Source organism: Moschus berezovskii, chromosome 24 (genome assembly GCF_049115385.1).
Source record: "Moschus berezovskii isolate FMDL1 chromosome 24, NW_MosBer_1.0, whole genome shotgun sequence".
Taxonomy (NCBI): Eukaryota; Metazoa; Chordata; class Mammalia; order Artiodactyla; family Moschidae; genus Moschus; species Moschus berezovskii.
In genome coordinates, this window is record NC_142483.1 from 49,295,414 (window position 1) to 49,321,352 (window position 25,939).

The window sequence follows — 25,939 nt, forward strand, 5'->3', positions numbered from 1 at the left end:
TTATCGTAGCCATTTTCAGAATTATTTATTCAGTGTCTGTCTCCTGAATAGACTGTACGTTCTTGGCACGTAGGTGTTACTCAATAAATATGTGTTGAGTAAATGAAAAAATTTGTGTCAGGGTATAACATGAGTTTGGTTTGGAGAATCAAGGAGTGTATTTTCTCAAGGAAGTAATATTCTGTCTGAGGAAGAAGGATCATTAGTAATGAGTAAGTGAAGGGAAGAGGAGGAAATATATAAGAAAGCAAGGAAGAACAACATCTTCAGAGTCTCCAAGTTGAAAAGAGTGTGGTGTGTTGAAGCATTTGTAAGTGGTCCAGGATCACTGGGGCGTGGGCATGGGGGTAAGGTAGGGAATGGTCAACCTGAGGCTACGAGATCATGAGAGCTCATGAGCTGTTTCTAGGATCTGGGACTTCCTGGTACCAACGATGGGCAGACATTAAGGGGTTTTCAGCAGAGGTGTCTTCTGATCAGATTCTGTTATAATGAACATCCCAGGTGCTGTGTGGAGAGTGTGTTGGAGAGTGGTGGAGTGGCAGTGGGGAAAAAGAGGTACAGAGAAATTAGGTGGCAGGTCCAAGGACACAAGCATACCAGCAGCAGAGCCCACCTTCCCTGATATCAACCTAGAGCTGTTTCCTCAGATGGTGCCACTTTTGAGAACTCTGAAGCCTGGGCTCTCTGCTCAGAGGAGGAGAGGAAGCAGGGAAAAGGGTGGTTTCTAAAAGCAGAGAGCGGCCCTTTTCTCACTGTGCAGATTCTGTCACATAGTGGTGACGGTTTACCATACGCCTGAGGGGCACTCAGGGAACACCACCTGAAGGAATGAACTCCCTTCTCCCACCAGAACTCTTACTTGCCCCGTTACTCACACGACCAGGACTTGCAGAATACAGATCCTGGAGATGGAGCCCTAGCCATGGTCCTCAAATATTGTTTTAAAGCACTATGTTTGTCCTAGAAAAAAATTAATATGAAGAGAGGTTTAAAAAAGGAGAAAAAAATCACTCATAGTTCTGCAATATACATACAAACACATAAACTTTTGGTATCTTACCTCCTGGACAATATTCTCTGTAATTAGCTAGAATAGTTTTTCGGAAAGCTAGATCAGTATAGTGTCATAATCCACAAAATAGAACTATTGCTAATACCTTTGTATGAATATGCTTTAAAAACTCCTTCCCTGGTAGCTCAGCTGGTAAAGAATCCACCTGCAATAAGAAGATCCAGTTCAATTCCTGGGTCAGGAAGATCTGCTGGAGAAGGGATAGGCTACCCACTCCAGTATTCTTGGGCTTCCCTGGTGGCTCAGTTAGTAAAGAAACTGCCTGCAATGTGGGAGACCTGGCTTCAGTCCCTGGGTTGGGAAGATCCTCTGGGGAAGGAAACAGTCACTCTCCATTTTTCTGGCCTGGAGAATTCCATGGACTGTATAGTCCATGGGGTCGCAGAGTCGGAAACGGACTGAGCAACTTTCACTTAGATACCTTTGTATGAATATGTTTTAAAAGCTTAAATTTTTTATTGAAGTATAGATGATTATAATATTATGTATTACAGGTATATAGTATAGTGATTCACAATTTTCAAAGGTTATACTCCATTTATAGTTATCATAAAAGTTTTGGCTATGTTCCCTGTATCGTACAATATATCATATAATGTACAATGTAACTTATTTTCTATAAATAGTTTGTACCTTTTAACCCCTTACCCCTATATTTCCCCTCTCTCCTTCCCTCTTCCTACCTGTAGGTACCCTATATCTTTTAAAAAAATTTTTATTTATTTGGCTGTGCCAAGTCTTAGTTATGCATGTAGGATCTTCCATCTTTGTTGTGGCATGCAGAATCTATTTTCCTGACCAGGGGTTGAACCTGGGCCCTCTGCATTGGGATCATGGAGTCTTAGCTACTGGACCACCAGGTAATTCCCTATCCTGTATCTCTGAATCTTCTTCTTTAAAACATTTTGTCACAGAGATTCAAGCATATACCAAACTGGAGAGAATAGTGTGATAAATACTTAGCTCAATTCCACCATTATCTACTCATGGTCAATCTTGGTTCATCTTCACCCTCTTCCTCTTAGGGTATTTTGCAGCAAATCCAAGACCTCATGTCATTCCACCCATAATACTTCAGAAGCTTCATCTTTTTAGGCAGTTCAGATGCCATTGTCTGGATGGAACACAGGAGAAGCATCCTGAAGAGATTACCAAGGGCAAAGAGGCACCACCTCCCTCCCTACATCCACAGAGCTGTTGTGATGCCCAAACCTACCAGCCTCCAATCTTTCTATGGTGTATGCCTTAGAGTCAAGATGTTGGCCCTTCTTGGTCTGTTCCACTGAAAGTTTTGGATCCTGCATGGAGAGACCAGCACTTCATCAGAACTGAATCCTGACCTGAAAAAGCCACTTTTTGTTTGATTTGGGAAATTTTGCATAAGTGAAGTTATGATGCAATACAACATCCAGCCAGTTTCCTGCAATGTAAACTAGCCTTGAGGGATGACTCCCACCCCAGCAGCCCGGGGTGAACCAGGCAGCCTCAGAGCAGTCGGGAGGGGCAGACCCCTCAGCTTCACTCTTGGTCCCATGGCCACGTGGACAGGTTATTTTCTCCTGCTCTTTTACAAAATCCGAGGTCTCAGACCTTTTTGGCAATTTCATTTCAAACTGTTCTTTCACAAGATCTGGCCTATTACTGAATATACTTGAAGAACTACTTCAATATGCTTTTCAATTCAATGTTTTCAAAGTATGAAAAATAAAATGTTAAAGTTTTAGTGGGGAAGGGGAACAAAATTGAAATAAATGTGAGTGTTTGTTCTGGAAGCAGAAGGTAGAGACTCCTGTGAATGGGTGCAGCCCTGCTCTTTGTGGTCAATGGTGGGGTGTTGCCTGTCTGACTATTCAAGGCAGCCTTGCTTCAGACTGGGCGTCTATCGTGGATGCCGGAGGCACTGCGATCTAAAGTGCAGCTTCTTGGCTTCCTCAGGTTTCAGCATTTCCCATGAGATCATTTAAAATCACATTTGTTACTTTACCATCTAATCACACATAAGCTTCCCCGCCCCCTCCCCACGCCCTGCTTCCATCCAGGGAGAGCACTTTCTGGAGCACCAGCAGCCAGGCTGGATCTCATGATGGGAAATGGGAATGCCACCCAAGAAAGGAGGATTCCTTGCAGTTCCCAGTGAAGGACAGTGAGATTCCCAGCAGATGGACTGAACCACCTCCCTGAGGACATACAAGTGTAAGTCTTTGCAAAACTGGGGGTCCTGGACTTGCCTCCTTTTCCAGAGTTGCTAGTAGCCTCCCGGCAGAACAGATATCATTCGGAGTGACTTCTGGCCATGCTTGATGTTAAGCTGAGCGTATATTTCAGGAACTCATGGTTTCCAGTGGAGGCAATCTGGGATAGAAGAGGTGACCTCTCCACCTAGAAGACAAACAAGATTGAGCAGCAAAGGTTTGACTGTGGTACTCGGGGGCCTGTCTGTGGCTAATGGTGTAAAGATTTAGGTTTGGGGTGACTGGGAAGAATTACAGGTTTTGTCCATGATCCCAAAATGAAACATGTTTTATGGGCTGTTGAATACATGACTGTCTCCAAACACCCATAGTTCTTAGAAAATAGTTTTACAATTGATCTGTTTGTATAGAAGACTCCCCTGCTTCCTTTCCTCTGAAGGATCAGGGGAAAAATATAGCCAAATCCCAAACTATCAATTCTATATGCCACATTATTGTTGAGTTTACACTCTTCAAAGAGTCACATTGATATAAAGATGTTTTATTAGCAAGTGTAATTTCAGAAATTTTACCAAAGCTGTGGTAACAGAGGCCAAATGTCCTAGTAGTGTTGATGAAAATTTAAATAAGAATGGACATAGAAAGCAGAGAATGCATGGTCTGTGGGTAGGAGGTGATACACTCCTTCAAAGATTAGTTTTGCCTCAAACTTAAGAAACAAGTACTCTTGTTAGAGAAACACAAGTAAGGTTAAAAGCAGTGGGCTCTTCTCTTGGTCACAAATTAGAATTATCTGGAGAGGTTTTTAGAAGCAGACTCCTGGGCCCCACTCGAGGCCTAGTTAATCTGGTGTAGGAGTGACTGCTAAGAATCTATATTTTTTTTCAGTGCTCTCGAGAACACTGTGATGGGCAACATGGTTGAGAAATTCTTGTTTTAGAATGGTGGTGATAAAAGACAAACACAGGTGATCAAGGGTGTTTTGCAAGCTTCTGGGGAGCACTGATACATGTTCAGAAAGCTGACAACAGGTCGAACCAAAGTTACCTCTGCTTTGTTTTTAGTCCCAAATCTGCAATCCAGAAGAATGACTCATTCAGAAGTTTCTAGTTCTGTTTGGCTTCCCCCCCCCCCACCTTAGTTCAAGGGCAGTTTGTGTACATTTGATTCTTGATCATGATTTGCTCTTTGAGAGTACCTGTTGGGTCAGTGCCAGAAAAAGAAAGCTCTTCTGTGATTTTAAAATGCAGTTTGAGTTGGCTTTCTTGGACTTGCAAAATGAAGCAGGTAGAAGCAACCCCACATATGTATTTTGAGTAACAGCAGCCTAAAGGTTGAGCTTTCCAGCCGCATGGCGTGGGAGGAAGGAGAAAATAACAGCATGAAATGAACTGCTTTTAGTTTGATGGAAGAATTTGTTTTCAAATGGCAGAAAGTTGGTTTCAAATGTTAGGAGGATTTTAGAGTGGTCTTAAGAAATAATCTATGGGTTCCCTAGCCACTCACTTAGCAATCAAATCATGGTGATAAAAATAATAATAAATAAGCATTTAATGTGAAACATCAGCATTTTTTTTTGCCCCAGGTATATATAAGAGTGGGTATTTGCAAGGATGGTTTTAAGAAAATCGTCATCAACAGGAAATGGAAAAAGAGAATGGCCTGTAATGATACATGGTGGATAAAGAGTCTTTCACAAATAAATATTACCAAGGAAATGCTTTTCTAGGAGGAGAAAAAACAGTGATCATTGATCTGGGTGTGCATTCCTTTGTGTCAGAACCCAATCACATCAAAAAGACTCCTGAGACCTCAGCTTTTTCATGAGCATCAGCCCACGGATTCCATTAGTCCCCTCTGTTTCAGAACAAACCCAACCTGGGTCCTTCATACAAACTAATATCATGAGCTCAGAGTCCATGCCTCCTGAGCCCATGAAAGAAATGCTGTCCCTTCCCTCGCTGCAATTTCTGTGCCATTTCTGATACATTCCTCATTACTGGGTTCACCCTTTCTGCATAATCACTTCCTGCCCAGATCTTACCTGCCCTTCCAAGTCCTGGATAGACCTCATTCTCCCACAAGGCACAATGCCCTCTCTTCCCTTCTCTGCTTCTGCCTCACCACTTCACTTAATGTTTCTTTGTATGACACATGTCCTGACTACAGATCCCACCAGAATGTCAGTTTCTGAACGGCAGGATCTCAGCCTCCTGGCTTTGTATACCCTCGTCACAACTTCATACACACTGGCAGCTCAGCAAGTGCTTCCTGAGTTAAAAATCATGGCTTGGGTTCTGGATCATATTGGAAAAAAGATTCAAACACAAAAGCATCCTCTCTCATACTCCCACTTCAAGCAAATGTGTTGTCTCCCTTGCCTGCTGGCATCAATTCTGGGAGCTTAGAACTGTTTGTCCTTGGGGAAGATGTCAGTGTGGTCCATCTTGCTCAGTAGACTCCCGTGGTCACTCCTCTTTCCTCGCTGCTCATTGTCACGCTTTCCCTTGGGGCTCCAGAGAGGACAAGAGTCTTGTTTCACAAACTGGATCAGAAGAGTGGGAAGAGGTCACAGGGAGCACAGGTGGGTAGAGAGTACAGGGGCCAGGAGCTCAGGCTTGCTGATGGAGCCAGGCCGTGGCTAGTGTCCCAGCTCTGTTACTTATTAGCACATCAGGCAAACTCTCCCTGCTTCCTTTCGTTTCCTCAACTGTGAAATGGCCATAACAATACCTATTTCACAAGACGATGGTGAAGCTTAAACAGCAGACTGTATAAAGGACTTAACCTAGCCTGTGAGCTACTATTCCTAGAATCATTTCGTCCAGCGCCCTCATTTTATAGATAAAATTCCAGGTCTGAATTTCAGTTTTAGTGACTTCTTCTGAAAGCCCACCCATTAGTCAAGTTTGCATAGCTGGTTACTGGCACGAAGAGCAGGGACCCAGGTTCCCTGCCGTCTGTGAGGCATTCCCCCTGCCATGTGGCACTGATTGGCTTTGAGATGACAAGAGGGGAGCCCTTGTAGATATACTTTGTTCACGTTCTATAGGGAGGGTCCAAGGCACTCTAAGCCCAGCATGGATGCATCAGCAGGTGTAAGTTTGACCTTGCATTAGACGCAGAGTGAGTCATGGTATTATTATTATTTGAAGGGCTCACAGAGCTGACAGGCAGGACAAATTACAGATGCCACATGAAGAGGAAGGCCTTGAATAGTGGGTGGGCTTTAGATAGATGGAGAAGGGGCCGCTTACTGAGCATGGGGGAAAAGGGGGAGCAGCAGAAACATAGGCAAAGAATCAGAGAAACCTGGAAAGTGCTGACATTGATGACAGAAGTCAGAGTAGTGGTTACACAGGGAGACTTCTGGGGCCCCAGAAATGTTCTCCATATTGGTCTTGGTACTAGTTACACAGGCGTTTGCATATGTTAAAAAAAAAGCATCAAACTTTAAAGTTAAGATTAGTGTCTCTTATTTCCTTTGTATGCATGTTATCCCTCTATTTTAAAGAAATCAACAAAAATAATACCCCCTGAAAGAATCAGTGCTGGGACTTCCCTAAAGGCCCAGTGGTTAAAACTCCATGCTTCTAATGCAGGGGTCGTGGGTTTGATCTCCAGCCAGGGAACTAAAATCCCACATGTCATGCAGTATGGACAAAAAAAGAAAACAGAAAGAAACAGTGTTAATACCTCTATTCTTCACCTTCTGGGAAGAACAGATAAGAATAATGACTTCAGTTCAGTTCAGTTCAGTCGCTCAGTCGTGTCTGACTCTTTGTGACCCCATGAACCACAGCATGCCAGGCCTCCCTGTCCATCACCAACTCCCGGAGTTCACTCAAACTCATGTCCATCAAGTCGGTGATGCCATCCAGCCATCTCATTCTCTGTCATCCCCGTCTCCTCCTACCCTCAATCCCTCCTAGCATCAGACTCTTTTCCAGTGAGTCAACTCATCGCATGAGGTGGCCAAAGTATTGCAGTTTCAGCTTTAGCATCAGTCCTTCCAATGAACACCCAGGATTGATCTCCTTTAGAATGGACTGGTTGGATCTCCTTGCAGTCCAAGGGACTCCCAAGAGTCTTCTCCAGCACCACAGTTCAAAAGCATCAATTCTTCGGCTTAGGTCTCCAATAAGCTCTGATCTTGGCTATGTCAGCCTCAAGGCTTTAGTGTCTTATCTATCGAAACGGGTTAATAATAGGGTCAGCTTGCAATGTCTTGGTTGGCCTGCTAGTTCAGTGCTCGTCCAGACACTGCACATATCCTGTTCCCATCTATTCCAACCCTAGCTCTGTTGAGTATCAGTATAAGGGCAGGAGAGAGTCTCCTGGGGAGACTGACAGCATGATTGGTGGATTTCTGGGTTGTTGTGCCAACACTGCTACTTTCTAGCTGGAGGACTTGGGCAAGTTCTGTTATCCACCTGAGTCTCAGAGTCTTCACCTGTTGACTAGAGATAGTTGTCCTTCAGGGAGATTGTACAGTTTGATATGAAATCAGATGAATTGTGTAGCACTTCTGGGTCAACTACTTAATAATTATTAAGTATTAATAATTGGGGAATACTGATATTAACAGCAAAATTAATATATGCTTCCTATGTTCTAGTCATTGCTCTAAGCAACTGTAGATAAGTGTTGTTCTAAACACTGATTTAATTCTCATGATAACCTCATAGTGCTTTTATTAAGCTAGCTTTATAGATGAGAAAACTGAGGACCGAGTAGTTGAGTAACTTTTCCAGTGTCCCACAGCTAGTAATTTAAGAACTTAATCATTACACATTGCCTCTCTACTTATTGGTTCCTTAACCAATGGAAAATATTTGATTATATTGAAGGAGAGGTAAAAATGTGTTAAAAAAATTTAGAGAAATCAAGTATTAGATGAAGTCACATAGTCCATTTTGAAATATCTGAAATACTAAGCATGTGCAATATAGGTTTTAAAAGTGACAATTTCACTGAGATCTCGTTTTTATCTGGTGACAATACTTCATGCTGTATACTGTGCCAGGCACTGGGGGGCACAGAACCATGGATGGAATAAATTTGTGTCTGTCCTCACAGGAGTTACTTGTGTCTGTCCTCACAGGAGTTACAGTCGACTAGGGCAGACAGGTATTAAACAAACACAGAAATAAATATACTTATAAACTATGATAAATGTCAGAAAAGAATAGGACTCTTTGGGAGATCACCTTGAAGGTATCTAATTTAGAAAGGCAAGATCACAGAAGGCCTCCCCAAGGAAGTGACATTTAAGCAGTGGCCTAAAAGGAGACATGCCATTTATGTCAGAATTTGCCTTTTGAAAGCAGAATTTGAGGACCAAATCAGAATGTGATTTGTGGACAAAAGATGGATTCATTCAATGTCAAGAGCCACGCAGCAGCACCGGATTTTCTGAACACCTTTGGCTTCCCTGGAATAAACCAATGGGCTGCATTATATTGGTTGGCATTTACATAATATTCACAGTTCTCTTGCCTTAGAAACGTGTCCAAAATTCATTTCTACCTGTCAGCATTTGCACATATTTTCTTTAGAAACTCAGCAAAGAAAAAAGGGGATTATTGTTCATGAGAAACATATTTGACTCTAAAATAATTAATGTTTAAGAAGAAGATTAACAGCCACAGAATTGCCTCATGGAAAGGGGCCTCATATAGGTGCCACTGTTTTTAGGAGGTGTTCAACCAAGGCCAGACAAAGGGAGAAAATACTCCAGTGGGGGCTGTCAGCTTGGGTGTGAACTTGCATATTCTTTAGGGTCCCTTAGCCCAGTGTGCACTTGCACCTCTCCCAGCTAGAATATGTGACATTCATATTATAACACAGTCATAAAATACTCTAGAAACAGTAAGCTGTCACCAACTCTCTCATCTAGGTTTGTCCTGCTCTTCTTCAATACCTTCAGGCACTTGTCTTTATGATTTAAAACTCCATGGCCAGAACCATATAATTTAGCATCCCCCCTGCTTTTTCTTAACAATCATCTCCTAATTGTTAGGATTCTTTTTTCCCTGAAAGTACTCAAAGGCACCCAAAGCAAGAAACATGACTTTTTGTTAGATGGGAGGGTCTGAGTGTACACTTCGACCAATTACCTCATTGTACAGAGGAGAAAACTGAAATCCAGAGAGAGAAAATACCCCAAGAATGGACAAGGTTTATCACAGACCTGTGACTGGGTCTCCAGTCTTCTAACTTTTGGTCTTTCCTCTGTACCACTGTATCATCCATGACACCTTATAGGGCTAAATACACGTTAAACATTTAGCAGTTACTGAGAAAGGAAGAATTTTTGAGTATTTGACAGAATGAGAAAGAGCAAAATCTTCCAGGCTCACCCTGAAACCAGCAGCTCAGTTGAGCTCTTCCAGGCTATGGCAATTTCAAGAGAACCCTTGAACCTTAAAGGCACAAGGAAATGTTCATATTTGACTATAGCCAAGGGAACACAGATGTATTGCTTCATTCCCTAGAGAGTCAAGAAGCAAAATAAATATGAAGGACCATCATCTCATTCCTCAAACAGTTGCATCCAGAAGGCAACTGAACAGATCAATCATGTCAGGGAGAAATACTTCTTCCAGGTGCTTGATCAAGCTAATTCCTGATGTTTTCTGCTGCAAAGTTAACCTGCCCTTAAATAGACAAAACCTTAGTTTCCTCACAAGATCACCCTCAGAATGTGTCAAAGCCATAACTTTATTTCCAGATTCATAAGACACCAGCACTCACAAAATCTCTAGCTTACTTAAATGTGCCTGGGCATGTTTTAAAAACTGTAAGAACTCACAGTTCTTGCCAATCTCCCTCACCCAAGAATTCTGAAGGTCTGTTAATGATATATTCTGATAGGGATCCGTTGAATAGGATAGGAATTCTGTTGAGGAGAAAAATAGATTCTATGTGTTTTTAATAAAAACTCTTATCCACAGCATGAATTCCCTTCAAATTCTTGAGTATATTGTAATGTGTATTATCTCAGTAAACAAACACTTTTATTTTGGGCAGCTGAACCATATTCAAAAGTACCCATTTACTAAAGGTGAGGTATGGAGAAATAAAGTGGAAACATTATGAGTTTTTAATACTGTGTTTAATTGTAAATGATCTCAAACGTTCACTTCAATTGTATGCAGAGAACTAGTGGTGCAGAATTGAAATAGACTAAGTGGCTATTGGCTATTAAACCACGTGTGTAATGGGAAATATTAAAGTTACATTGTACATTTGTATAGCACTTAGCTTACAAAATGCTTTCACATATATTATTAGATTCTCCCAACAATGGCATCAGATTAGCAGGGCAGATGTTAGCATCTCCAGTTCACAAATCATAGAAATGAGGGTAAGAACAGTTAAAAAAAACCTAGTTGGTGTCAGAATTCAAACTTCCTTTCTCCAATTCCAGTGCTGTTTTAACAAAACCACAGTACTTCTCTCTCTCTCTTTTTTTTAGTAATTATGACTTGGAATCTCTAGAACTGACCAAATCCACCACCCTGAGTCTCTGGTTCCATAATACTCCAGATCATGTGATGAGGAACTTGATTTCTTCCTTACTGAAAAAAATATTTCCCCCATCCTTATTTTATTTTCAATGGGTTGGGGTTGGAAAATGAAGACTCATAAGGAAAGAATATTTTTCCTCCTCTTCGACTTCATTTGGATCTCTGTTCTAGTGGTCAGAGATGTTTTGATTAAATGCTTATTAGGCACTTACCCCAAACTTTCATATTTCTTTCTTCCTTGAATTACTCCTTTCTTTCACTTTATCTCCCACAGAAATTTGATTATTCTCAGCACTATAGCCTGACACACTCATTGAGCACTACAAACAGGGCAGTTATTCACCAAGCCTCACAGAAAACCTTTCTCACTCGGCTCTCGCCCATCACCACAGTTCTTTTTCAGCACCACGGACAGCTCAAGGACACACTAGGCATCACCTTGCTCTTTCAGCACCAAAGATGGTACACACCATTCTCCACACTGTAAATAGTTTTTGTTGTTCTCCATCCCTGGACAACAGATCACCTAGCTATTATCTCTGAATCATTCAGAGGTAAATTATACTCAGCAAGGATTCCTATAGCCCTATTCCTTTAGCACCAGGGGCAACTTAGGACTATTCAACTTCAAAGACAATTCTGATATATTTTTTCTGATGTCCCAGATATATGAGGCTCAATCTCTGACTACTGAGCAAGAGCATTAATAATGTGGTCTCGCTTTCATTACCACAAACAGCTTATTGCACTTTCCCAGTGGCATTGCTACTTCAAATTCTATCTCTTCTCTGGATAGCTTACTGGCATGTCCTGTTTCCCTGTTGCTCCAATCATATGCCTAACAATTAAATTTTTCAGGTTAATGGACATCTCAGATGGACACTTATCAGTATCACAACTATCTAAAATGCTGACACTTTAGAGACTACTCTAAATCTTGACTAGTCTGGCCACATCCCTTGAAACAGGAAACATTTAATTCCATGTTACCGTTAGTATGGAGACCCCAGCAATATCCCCAGTGCTAAAGTTAGCTAGGTTGCTCACGACACTAACAAAGAGCCTAACCACACTCTCAGCACCATGCACAACACAGTTTCACTCAGATGTGTCAATGGCTTAGTTACTACTTCTCAGCACCAGCTTAGTCACATTCACAATCTATCCATGAAATGTCCAACCATATTTTCTATTCTAGTGACATCCTGATAATATTCTTGTTGTTCTACCGAACAGCCAAGTCATGGATGCAGAAGCTGAGGCAGCTTATTATCATGGTCCTACTCTTTGGGTAACCTCATAGTTAGTTTAATCATGCTTGTAGTTACACCCATACCCAACTACTCTCAGCAAATCAAGCAATCTAGTCACATCTTTTCTACTCATGCTCCCCCTGAATCTCCATGACTAAAACCATTCCCATCCCTAAAATAAGGTTCAACATTTCTTAAAACCTCTCTTCCTGCTCTTCTATGACACTGACAGATCCTCATTCTTCTCCCTTTCTGCCTGTAGCATCTCTGTAATGTTCAACACCTCTTTGCCCTCACAACCCTCCAGTTTCCAGTCCTCATTGTTTTCTTTCTACCTTGGAGAACAAATTTAATCCAAATCAGGATGGACTTTGGTAATGCCTGCCTTAAGTTGTTAATGAACAGAGAAACACTCACACCACCACCACTACCACCCTCCACCGCCACCAGTAACATGGGATATGGTAAAATTCTACCCATCCTGGTCTTACTGTCCAATTCCTGGTGCTTTCTCTCCCCTGTTTTCCTGAAACTCAAAACCACTATTAATTTAATAAATATCTACCGGGTGTTTACTAAATGCCAGACACTATGCTACAGGCTGGAGAATCAATACTGAACAGGATAAATGTATTCCCTCACTGAGCTTACAATTTAGTGAGAGAAATAGAAAAGCAAATAGCAATTATGAATCAGAGGTTTATAGAGAAAATGCAGCAAGTTAGGCAGCATGAAATGGAAAAACTAACAGATTTCATGTAGGATCAGAAATAGAGGATTTATCCCAAGAGTTAAAGAAGGAGGGGAGATTAATCAGGCAAATCAAGGTGGAGGAGTAATTTTAGGCAAAAGAAATAGAACATGAAAAGGTCATAAAATGAAAAAGAATGCGTTAGATTTAAGGGGAAAATAATAAAAATGGTATGCCTGGCAACCACAGTGATGGAGAGGTAAATACACAGTGAGGGTTACCTTGAGTGTTGTAGGGAGCTTTGGAAGGATTTTAAATAAGAATATAATATAGCCAGACTTTCATTTTAGAAAGATCATTTGGATACAGTTGGAAAATAGATGAAAAAGGACTAAAGAGGAAGAAATAGGGACACATAGAAGGTCAATAATTGGATGACAGTAATTTAACCACAGGTATGATGGAGAGGCTAAAGAGAATGGAGAGAAGATACTAGGCAGATGGAATTTATAGCACTGGATGTCTGACTGGATGTGGGAATGAAATAGAAAGGACATTATGATGATAGCTAAGTTGTGGACAGGCACAGAAATAGGCTATTGTGTACCATTCACAGAGGGAGAGCACTTTGAGGAGAGGCAGATACTAGAAAGGGGTGAAGAGATGATCATTTCAGTCTGGGTCATGTTGAGTTTGAGGTGCCCAGTAGACATTCAAGTAGAAATACCAAATTTGAGTCTGATCCCCATGGATGTAATAAGAGCTGGAGATAAAGACTCAGGAGTCATCTGCCTATAGACGAGAACTGAAGCCATGAGTATGGTTGAGATGCTCTCAGGAGGTGGTGTCAAACAGACCTGAGACTGAGTGCCTGTCCTGCCACTTATTAGCAATGTGGTCTTGGAAAAGTGAACTTTGCCACTCTGGTTTCTCATTTACATATTAGAGATAATGCCTCATAGGGTACAGTGATGGTTAATACGTTAACGCATGCAAATTGCTTAGTTCAGAATCGAAATATAGTGAATCTCTGTAAATGCTATTCTCATTATTATTATCACTATGCAAAAAATTTTAAAGCATAATGCAGAGCCTCTAGAATCACAGCACTTGTGGGAGAAAGTGTGGAAAAGAAGACTGTGTCACAGCAGCTGAGGAGAGACTGTTTCAAGAAGGAGGAAGTAGGGAAAATAGCCAATAACCTCATCAAGATAGGGACTGAGAAGTTCTCCCTGAATTTAGCTATAAGAAGGTCTCTGCTGTCCTTGCAAGGAGGCACTTTAGTGAGGTAGTGGACATAAAGCTGCTAAATCTGAAGAGTGACTGGAGACAGTGAGCAGAACTCAGCAGAGAACGGGAGGAGAGGGGAGGGAAGAGCTGGGTGGGTTGTGAACCAGGTAAAAAGTTTTAAAGTTGAAAGAGACTTGAGCATCTCTAAATGCTGATGGGAAGGAACCAGCAGACAAGTCAAGAGAGAGAAATGAGGTAGTAAGGGAATAAGGTCCAAAGTAGAAGGAAGACTGATCTTAGCCAGAATGAGAGGTGATGTTCTCCTGATTGTGACAGGAGGGAAGATAGAAGGGTTCAGATGGTAGGTAAGTCTGAGGTTTGGGGGCATGAAGTTGAAGGAGTTGTGTTTTCTTCATGAGGGAGGGAATGTGGTTATCGTCTTACTAGAAGGGGAAGTGGGGGAAAGCAGTCAGGAAAGACAAGCAGTATTTGAAATATCAGACTAGGAGAAACTGTTGCCTAGAGAAACCATATGATTCCTAAGTGGCATTGATGTTCCTCATCACTCCTCAACAGTCCAGATTCACGGAAACCTGAGTTAGACTCATCCAAGTTGACCTAGGCTGGATATTTAGGATAGGGACAGGGGAGTGGTTGTTCATGGGACTCTTATCTGGATATGGAGAGAACTGTTCAGTCATGGACAAAAAGAGAAAGCAGTCTGGAGGTCCAAATGGAGTTTGGAGAAGGGGAGAAACATCAAAATTGTCAGCAGATAAAAGGTGGTGATCAGGAAGTAGGATGAGACTCAAGATAAAGCAGGTCGTGTCTTTGATGAATGCAGCAAAGTGCCTTTACTCAGTAGCCATAGAAATGGGGAGAGAGGGCAGTACAGCTGGATCTGGTGGTGGTGGGATACAAAAATGATAAAGGAACAGTGGCTAGAAGCTCATGGACAGCATGGAGACTACTCTGAGGTACTGGCTTAGAGAGGACTGAACAGCCTTCCTCAAGAACGCTGCAGGGCAGTGGAGTCCTGGGGAGCTCAGTGTGAGTTAAGGAAAGAACTAGAGAGGTGGGGAGAGGGGAGGGGAAGCTGTTCTAGCAAGCAGGGTTGGAGGGGCTGAGCAAGTAGGCAGGCTGTTACCTCTCTGTGGTTATGTCCACTCTCATAAGAATACATTCTTCCTAAAGAAGAATGAGAAGATGGAATTCCCCTTTGGGTCCCTGGAAACTACCAACTTCCGTCGATTCACCCCGGAGTCCCTGGTGGAGATTGAAAAAAGAATTGCTGCTAAGCAACAGGCAAAGAAAGCCAAAGAGAAGTTCAGGAAGCAGAAGGACCAGAAAGAGAAGCCTCGGCCCCAGCTAGACTTGAAAGCCTGCAACCAGTTGCCCAAGTTCTATGGTACGCTCCCGGCTGAGCTGATTGGGGAGCCGCTGGAGGATCTGGACCCCTTCTACAGCACACATCGGGTAAGGGCTACTGTTGGGAATGCCATTCTCAGTTCTGGGAGAAGAGGCCTCTGTCCCACCCAGTCCAGGAGTCCTCCCGCACCTTAGGTGATGTGACTGTCAGCTGGACTCAGTTAGTGAAAAATCACTCCAACTCACCTCCTCAATGCTTTCTTTGAATCTCTATGGTATTCATGGTGGAGGTTAATTAAATTCAGATCCTCTAAAGCAGTGACAACTGTTGTGGAGTTTTCAAATAAAGATGGCCACTCCCTTAGTTGAGTTCTAGCCTCAGATCTCTAGAGGTGTTGGCTCTCTGTGCAAGTAGGGAGCAGAGATCTTCAGGCTGGAGGGGGGCAGTAGGTAGAATAAGGAAGGGGAACCACAATCATGATGATTTGAACCAGTGGTCCTCAAAGTAGAGTCTCAAAACCCCTGGGTTTCCCAAAACCCTTCTAGTGGGTTCGGGAGTTCAAAACTTTGTCTTAACGGTCCTTAGATGTCATTTGTCTTTTCCACTCACATTCTCTTGTGAATATACAATAGTGAATGTAGAGGCTATTAATAGAGGATCACATCAGTCTAACAGCTACAGGAATGTATGTTTGTATACTCTTGTGTTTTAAAAGGTCCTTTTTTATTTCTGATATTAAATATAAATATATATATACACACATATATGCATGCATATATACAGACATATGCGTGCTTGCTAAGTCGCTTCAGTCATGTCCAACTCTTTGTGACCCTATGAACCATAGCCTACCAGGCTCCTCTGTCCATGAGATTCTCCATGAAGTGGATTGCCATGCCCTCCTCCAGGGGATCTTCCCAACCCAGGGATCAAACGCATGTCTCTTATGTCTCCTGCATTGCCAGGCAGGTTCTTTACCACTAGTGCCACCTGAGAAGCCCATACCCCGCCTCACACATATACATTCACATACATGGTGTAAGAAAAGGGTATAAACATTAACAAAATATTTTTAAGTTTCTCAATTTTTGAGAGTATAAAAGGGCCCTTAAATTAAAGTTTGAGAACATCCAGTTTAAACTAGAACTATCTTGGACATTCTACACAGCTGAAAAAGGGGTATGCACTTGGGAGTTGGGAAGAGCAGGAACCAGTCATCTTAAATGTGGTTTGTAGAGAAAAATAAGAAGGCATTGGAATGCCTTTCTCTCTCCTCTCACTTGCCAAGAACCCACATCCTCCCTAGATGTTCAGAGGAGTGAACCAGTAGAAGGTTTGAAAGGGGAGACCTAGGTGGTAGAGAACAGAAGGACCATTCCTGGAATGTTCCACTAATCAGAAGAGGAATTAAATGCAACCAGAACTCCACCTCCCTGCTGCCAGAATCCTACCCCTTGTATGGTATATCTCACCAGCCCTGGGTCAGTTTCCTATTCACTGGGCAGCCTCAGGGGCCCATCTGATGTACAGTTAGCCACGGGGGCCTGGGGTCTTTCTGGGAGTGAGGATACGGCTTTCACTTCTTGATCCTCTCTGACTGTCTACCCCTCCATTTGCCTCTCATTGACTTATGGGTTTCAGAGCCCTTCTCACTCATGAGCCTGAGATAATCTCACTTATGTTCAAATCCATGGTTGGGTGAGGATGTGTGTTTCTCACTGGAGGTCCGCTTTCTGTTGTGTTTTGTTTTAGACATTTATGGTGCTGAACAAAGGGAGGACCATTTCCCGGTTTAGTGCCACTCGGGCCCTGTGGTTATTCAGTCCTTTCAACCTGATCAGAAGAACAGCCATCAAAGTGTCCATCCACTCATATCCTTTGCACGGTTGCTTCTTCCACATGTTAGAATCAGATGCTGCCAACTGTGTCCTGTACCTTCTTCAGGGAGTAACAATTGGGTCTTCCTCCAATTGAATCCTAAAACAATGGGATAATTAAATTGAAAAAAATGTTTGTGGTTTTAATGTGTTCAACACCTGAAAGCAGTCCCAAGACAGAGGAGGTATTCATGTAACCCACAGGTGGGTTGGGGTTCATGTAGACCCATCTGGGCCCACCTGTGGTCGTACAGCTTGTAAAGGGGAGACTACTGGTGCACCCAGGCACATTCTTACCGTATGTGGCCTGCTCTTCCCACAACATAATAACCAGGAAGGCTTTACGGTTTGGGAAGATAAGACAGGGGTAGGTTGGTTCTCTGTGGTCTAACCATGATAGACAGTGACTGCTTATTTGGCAAAAAAGCAGCCCTCCCTAGTGGGTGAAGAGAACAGACTCAAATGGGCAGAGCGAAGATTGTCTCACTGGGATCCCACTGGTCATGAGGCACTGTCTAGAGCATTAATTACCCCCAAACTACCAGCAGGTTAAAAATGTAAATAGTCTGAGGTTCGTGCCATTGGGGAATGTAGTAGTGATTAGAAACACACTGGTCAAATGTCTGTAATAAATTAATTGCTTTAGGTAGCTTCAGGAGCTGTCTCCAGCTTTTGTTTTCTATTCTTTTTTTTTTTTTTCAAGGCAAGCCAAACTAGGACAAACAAGAGACTTTGGCTTGGTTTCCAAGGATCTTCCCTGGTGACTGTCCAAATTGGAAGTTCCTAATAAGGAACTCAGTTGTGGCTTCTAGGAGGTTGATTTACAAGAACATCCTTGCCTTGACTGGCCTGGCAGATGGTAGCCAGCCTCCTCTGAGTCAGGGGAGGACAGTAAAAGAGCTTTCATCTCATACTCTGGGGCAGCTTGTTGGATTTCTGGGTGGCATTCAGTGAGCTGGTAGCTTACTACATTACATTTAGTCTTTACGTGTTTTGCCTTTATGGTCAACCTGTGGGAATAATTTTCTTAATTCAGTCTTGTTGTTTAGTTGCTAAGTCATGTCCAACTCTTTGTGACCCCATGGACCATAGCCCACCAGGCTCCTCTGTCCATGGGATTTCCCAGGCAAGAATATTGTATTGGGTTTCCATGCCCTCCTCCAGGGGATCTTCCCTACCCAAGAACCAAACCTGCATCTCCTGCATTGGCAGGTGATTCTTTACTACTGAGCCACTAGGGAAGCCCAATTCATTCTTAGCTTTCCTAATACTATGGAAGGGCTTCCCAGGTGGCACTAGTGGTGAAGAATCTGCCCATCAACGCAGTAGACATAAGAGACATGGGTTCAATCTCTAGGTTGGGAAAACCCTCTACAGGAGAGCATGGCAACCCACTCCAGTGTTCTTGCCTAGAGAATCCCATGAATAGAGGAACCTGGCAGGCTATAGTCCATGGGGTTGCAGAGGTGGACATGACTGAAGTGACTTAGCACAGCACAGCACACAATGCTATGAAAGAGTATTTACTGATAATAACAGCCTCCGACTGCTAAATACTTGCTAAGCATGAACACTGTCATAGGTACAAGAACCCTTGAAGAAGGTATTAGCATCTCCGTCTTATATACGATGAAACTGATACTGAGGTGTTACATTAATTGTGCAAGGTCACATAGCAAGTTAAAAAATCCAGACTGCATCTTACTTAGAGTAGTGTCAGCAATAAGGAAGTAGGAAGTTAATGGAAATGAATTACAGTAATTTTTTCTCTAAGTATGTCATCTCTATATAGATGTTTTAAAAAATATACATACAATTACATAAAAATTACAAATAAAGAAAAACAGCAAATATGCAAACTCCTTTTCATCCATTCTGGTTGATTAACTAGAGTTAAGTAAGAAACAGCTATTTAGAAGTAAAATCCCATAAGGAACCAAGTGTACTAGTAAATATTCTTTTTGTCTTGAGATTTGATGAATTGCTGGGTGGAGTCACAGCTGGACAGAAAAGCTGTTAAGGGTCTCTTTCTCACTAAAGACTGCACTGATATATTTAAATCTCATAAACTTGGTAGCTCCAGCCCCCAAATTCCAGGTATGGAATTCTCAATCTCTTATTATTAATATTTCACCAAAATTATAATCCTAATCAAATTTGCTGTGAACGTTTTCACAAGTAATATTATCAGAATATATCGTCATTCTTTTGAAGGTTTATGGAGTTGGAGATATAATTTAAATTTAATCCTTGGGTTAACATTTTCCCCCCACATGAACACATTTCTTAATTTAATTGCAAGTCAACAGGAAAATGTGGTTTAATTAGTAGAATTTCCTTTTTCAAAATAGATGGGTTCCTAAGTAACGGTAAAACAGAGTACATTAAAGACATTTACAGAACACTAAAATAGTTATAGATATTTCTGCTCAAATTGAAATAATGAAAGAAGAGTGATTCTCTTGCTCTCTGTAGGTCAAGCTTCTCTTCAGGTGTTGTTTGTCTTTAGGAAGTAACTGTTAGGAACCCCGCTAGTCCCCAGAAAAACGTCCAATGGGAGATATTTATCTTTGGATTTTACCACCAATACTTCTGCCCCATCTATTTACCCTCTTCCACTCACCTTCCTTTTCAGTATCTCTGTCCCCTTCTTACAATTTATTTGCCCCTTCAATATTCTTTAAAGGGACAAAGATATTTTCTTTGCCTTTAATATTCTTCCCTCTTGCTCACCAGAGTTCTCCTTGACAGCCTAATCCTGTTTGGAATCTTCTCTTTAAGCAAATATTTCATCCACCTGTGCCTGCCGCCACCATTCCTAACCAAATGTCCACTTCCTCAGTGTGACTGACCTCAGCTAAATTAGAAACACAATCTGACTACCCTAATTCCCATGAAAGCATGTGGCCCTCCCCTTATCTCTAACTTCCTCAGAGTACAGTTGTCTCCTCTGCCCCTGATCCATAGGATATACATTCCAAGACCCCCAGTGGATGCCTGAAGCCACAGACAGTACTGAACCCTCTGTGTTTTTTCCTGTACATACCTACCTATGATAAAATTTGATTTATAAATTAGGCACAGAAGGATTGGGGGTGGGAGGAGAAGGGGACGACAGAGAATAAGATGGCTGGATGGCATCACCGACTTGATGGACATGAGTTTAAGTGAACTCCAGGAGTTGGTGATGGACAGGGAGGCCTGGTGTGCTGTGACTCATGGGGTCGCAAAGAGTTGGTCACGACTGAGCGACTAAACTGAAATGAAGAGAGTAATAACAGTAATAAAGTAGGCCAATCATAACAAAATATTGTAATAAAAGTTAAGTGAATGTGGTCCCTCTCTGGAAATGTCTTACGGTGCTGTACCCATCCTTCTTGTGATGGTGAGAGATAAAACACCTACAGTGATGACAAATGATGTATCCATTGGGACATAGCATTAGGCTACTATTGACCTCCTGATGATAAGTCAGAGTGGGGCACATCTGCTTTGGGTGACCCTGGATCATGGAGCCATAATGATGTCAATGGTTGGGTGTCGGAAGCAGACAATGTTGATGGTTGGGGGTCCCTGCCAGGATTGAGTTAGAAGGAGGAGATGTCACCACACTAACTGAGAATGGTGGGTAATTTCACGCCTATTTTCAGACTGCCATTGACCACAGGTAACTGAAACTTCAGAAAATGAAACCGTGGTTAACAGGGGGTGGGGGTGGGGGCTACTGCATTCTCTTTTTCTTTTAGGAAAAAAGAGACATTTGCAGGATGAAATTTCAAGCCATTCTCTATAGTTAAATGCAGGTGTCAGGGAAGAAGGACATTTTGGAGAAGGGATTCTGTTTCCTTTCATCTTGCTCAGTTCTGTTTTCAGACAATCTGAGCCCACATCTCAGCACCATCATTGACTAGCTGGATGACTTTGGAAAAATATTTAGGCTTTGTCAGCCCATTTTCTTAGCTCCAATGTGTAGATAATAATATCCACCTATAGGTTAGTTGTATTAGAAATAATGTGGACAAAGTATTCAGCAAGAGTAGGCACTCAGTGTTCGCTGTTATTATGTGACAAGACCGTAAAGTTGATCCTAGCGAAAGAGTTCTTAATTTAATCAGTTCAGTGTCAAGGTGATCAGCGGTGACCTCAGGAAGACATGGTGACTTTCAGCTTCTCCTTAACACAGCCCTCTCAGGTGGTTCAGTTTGTTTATAACCATCACTATTTTGGTCAATTGTGTGGGCATGACCCGAACAGAGCTTCCAGAGAGAATGGAGTGAGTAGATTTTCTGTCATTCTTGTGCTGTTCCTTTCTGTCCTCTCTTTCTCTTCCTTCACTGGGTGGCTTCTTTCTCTTATTCATCCTGCTGGGTCTCATTTGGGTAATGTGGAATCCTATTGCCTATTTGACTTTGCCATGGATAGATATTGTCTTCTCTATGGACTCTGTTTCATAAACACACGTATGATTTCAGCTTCAAAGAACTATAGATGAGCGGTTCTCCCTCGGGAGATTTTTAAAATTCTAATACCTGGGTCCAAGCCCCAGAGGGTCTGATTTCACTGGTCTGGGGTGGCCTGGGTATATGAGCCCCCCGCTTCCCCCTGCCACTGCCACACAGACACTTACCTGCTAGGTGAGACTGAAGGAAGTCCTACTTGGAAAGAGAGGATGGAGCATAATGAGGCAGAGCTAAGTGGTCCTGCAACATATTCTAAAAATAACCCATGAATAAAGCTGTTTAAGTTATCATGGGTCACGTACCTCAAAGTGACTATAATATTCCTGAGATTATTCTATCTCCCTAGGTTAATCATGTAATCTGTAGTTTCAGATTTTGGGGCCTTTCTAAAAACATCCTGCACCAACACATCTAGGACAGTTGCCCCTCACCCAGTTCAAACATGACATATTTTTGGTATAATAACAGGAGCTCTGTAGAGTGTTCTCTTTTTCCAATATTTAGATTTTTGCCTTTTGCTGACTATAACATTAAATCATGCTACAGTTGGAAATAAATTCTATTTCTATTTATTAATTAAAGAAGAAAAATCAAGTGGTCATCTTAATTGATGCTAAAAATAATTTTATATAGTTTGACATCTGTTTATGATTAAAAACTCTTAGAAAAGTAGAAGTATAAGGGAATTGCTATACTCTGATAAAGGGAAACCACTTTAAAGAAAGAAGCAAACATTATACTTGATGTGAAACATGGCAAGCTTTCTCTTCATGATCAGAAAGGAAAAAAAGCAAAGATGTCTTTTTCATCAGTTTTATTCAGCTTTGTAAAGGAGATCCTAACCAGTGTAGTAAGGCAAGAAAAAGAAATAAAAAGTATAAGAATAGGAAAAGAAGTATCAAACATGCCATGATTTATAGATAATATAATTATGTACATAAAATAGCCATTGTAATCTACAGGTAAATTATTAGAATTAATAAGAAATATAGAAAAGTAGTTAAGTACGAACTGACATACATAAATCAATTGTGTATCTATATATTGCAACAAACAGAGAATAACATAGTTTTTAAAAATACCATTTACACTGGCAGCTAAAAATAACAAGTTTCAAGAAATAAGATTATCAAAGTATGAGTAAAATCCCTACAAAGAAAACTATAAAAATGTTAAGTAATATTACAGAAAAACTAATAAATGGAGTGATATATTGTAATCTTAGATTCAAAGTCACAATATTGTAAGACTCCCAAAATGTTAAATTTAATGTGATTCCCAATCAAAACCCCAACAAGTCTTTTTTTATATAACTTTACAAATTGACTCTAAGATTTATATGAAAATAAAAAGAGCAAATTCCAGCCAAGACACTTTTGAGACAGAAAAATGAGGTGGGAGAAAATAACATGCTCTACTATATATCAAGATTTACTATAAAGCTCCAATAATTGAAACAGAGTGCCATTGGCATAAGATTAGTCAGACCAGTGGAAGAGAATAGTTGGCCCATAAACAAACCAGTGCACATACGGACCTTGAATTGGTGATAAAAATGGCACTGCAAAACAGCAGGGAAAGGGCAGTCTAGTAAATGATGATGAAGAATTAGGAATCCCAACAGATTCATGGGGTAGCGGAGAGTCGGACACGACTGAGCGACTGAACTGAACTGAACTGAACAGAATAATTATATTGAACATCCAACTTTACACCAAATACAAGAATCAATTCTATGTGGATGAAGGTCTAAATTTCTTTGTGAAAGACAAAGATATCAAGCTTTTAGAAGGCTGAGAAAACCCCCAAAGAAGCAAAAACAAACAAAACCACAGAGAAGTCTTCATGGCTTTAGGTTAGGGAAAGATTTACTACATGTAATACCAGGAGCACTAGCCACAGAGGAAAAAACAGATACATTTTAGGATGTTAAAATAAAGAATTTCTGTTCATCAGAACACAACTTTATGAAAGTGAAAAAGCAAGCCTAGAAGATGTAACACATATACCTCAAAAGTGTTTATATAAAGAATAATGTGCCCCTACAAATCAATTAGAAATATGTCAGAGCAACCAACTGGAAAAATGAGCAAAAGATAAAGGAGATATTTCATAAAAGTAGAAATCCAAAATGGCCAGTAAGCATATGAAAATATTCTTAACCTTTTTCTTAATCAAGGAGATGTGAATAAAATAAAATCATACAGAGAGATTCTAAATTGTGACTGTACCAAATACTGAGAAAGATATGGAACAGCAGAAACTCCTATCTTGCTGGTGGGAATGTAAATTTGTACAACCCCTTTGGATGGCAGTTAATATTAGCAAATAAAGGTGAAAACACATAAATGCTGTTATCCTCTAAGTATACTGTTAGGTACATACACTTAACAGAAATATGTACTTATGGACACCAGGATACAGCTGCAAGAATGTTCATGAACATTCTCCACAAAAATAAAAAATTGGAAATGACCAAAATGTCCATACATTTTTTTAATGTGGACCATATTTTTAAAGTCTACTAAATTTGTAACAATATTGCTTCTGTTTTACGTTTTCATTTTTTGGCCACAAGATCTTAGTTCCCTGACCAGGGATTGAACATTCACCCCTGGCACTGGAAGGCAAAATCTTAACCACTGGACTGTCAGGGAAGTGCCTTATATATTTTTTAATGTATTAATTATCTCTGTTATATTCTTAAAAGGGGATAATGTATAGCAATGGATATGAATAACCTATAATTCCATACAACAGTCTTAAGAACGTTGGTCAATTCAGTTGCTCAGTCTTGTCTGACTCTGCGACCCCATGGACTACAACACGCCAGGCTTCCCGGTCCATCATCAACTTCCGGAACTTGCTCAGACTCGTGACCATCGAGTCAGTGATGCCATCCAACCATCTCATCCTCTGTCGTCCGCTTCTCCTCCTTTCTTCAATCTTTCCCAGCATCAGGGTCTTTAGAACATAATATTGAACAAAAAAAGCCAGACACAAAAGATTCAAAAATATGATTCCATTTATACAAAATTCAAAAACAAGCACAACTTAACTACTTTGGATGCATACTCAGGAGATAAAAATATAAACTAAAAACACAAGAAAAAAGTACCAAAAGTTAGGATAGTAGTAACCTCTAGGGCAGAGGAGGGAAGGAGCTTGTGGGTGTTCAAAATGTTCCATTTTGTGACATGAGTAGTTGTCATACAGCTGCTATGGACTGAATATATTCATATATTCATATATTGAAGCCCTAATTGCCCCCCACCATGTGACTATAAAGGAGAAAGGGCCTTTAAGGAAGTGATAAAGGTTAAATGAGGTTATAACGGCAGAGCTTTGACCTTTGTACCTTTGTAAGAGAGGAGTGGACACCACAGTTCTCTTTACCATGTGAAGACACAGTAAGAAATTTCCATTAGCAAGTCAGGAGGAGGACTCTCACCAGAATCTGACCACACTGGCACCAGCCCCTTGAACTGTGAGTAAATATTTGTTGTTTAACCATTCAATCTATAGTATTTTGTTGTGGCAGCCTAAGCTGACAGATAAGCAAGCATTCATTTTACAGCTAATTTATATTTCATGTGTGTTTTCATTCTGTATGTTACATATGGGCTTCCCAGGTGGCATAGTGGTAAAGAATCCACCTGCCAGTGCAGGAGACAAAAGAGACTTGGGTTTGATCCCTTGGTTGGGAAGATCCCCTGAAGTAGGAAATGTCAACCCACTCCAGTATTGGTGTCTGGGAAATCCCATGGACAAAGGAGCCTGGAGGGCTACAGTGCATGGAGTCACAACGAGTCAGATACATATCATAATGAAAAGCTTTAAAACAAAATAAATTTAAAATAAATGACTATGCAGACTATTTATGACTATTAAATGACTATTTATGACTATTAAATGCAGAATACTGAAAAATAGTCAGGAGACTAGTTGGTAGATAAATTGCTGTTAGAATTTTAGTTTATTCTTTCTCTATATATAAAGTATATATACATATATACAGAGATAACATAGCATTATAGCATGTAAAATTTCTATCCTTTTTAACTTTTTATGCAAAAGCATTTTCTATCAAAGTAAGAGTTATTTGGGGATTCTGGTTAAATATGGACAATAGCATGAATATGTTTTACCCCAGCCCTCTGAAAATGCCAATGGAATGACAGCATGGGAACAGTATAAATATACAAGAACAAAAAGAAGTAGAAAAGAAAGCACAGAGGACAAAAGATGTCAAAACACTCT

The 25,939-nt window shown here is 41.0% G+C and overlaps 1 protein-coding gene across 1 annotated transcript in view; it reads left to right on the plus strand.

The window, feature by feature from the left end:
• The window catches only part of SCN10A (sodium voltage-gated channel alpha subunit 10), a 111,535-nt gene that overhangs the window by 2,931 nt on the left and 82,665 nt on the right, over positions 1 to 25,939 (plus strand). Inside the window, exons 2-4 of the mRNA XM_088831687.1 lie at positions 15,150 to 15,449; positions 17,095 to 17,222; positions 21,412 to 21,492. Coding sequence (XP_088687813.1) covers positions 15,150 to 15,449; positions 17,095 to 17,222; positions 21,412 to 21,492 — 509 coding nt within the window. The remainder of the gene's footprint in view (positions 1 to 15,149; positions 15,450 to 17,094; positions 17,223 to 21,411; positions 21,493 to 25,939) is intronic.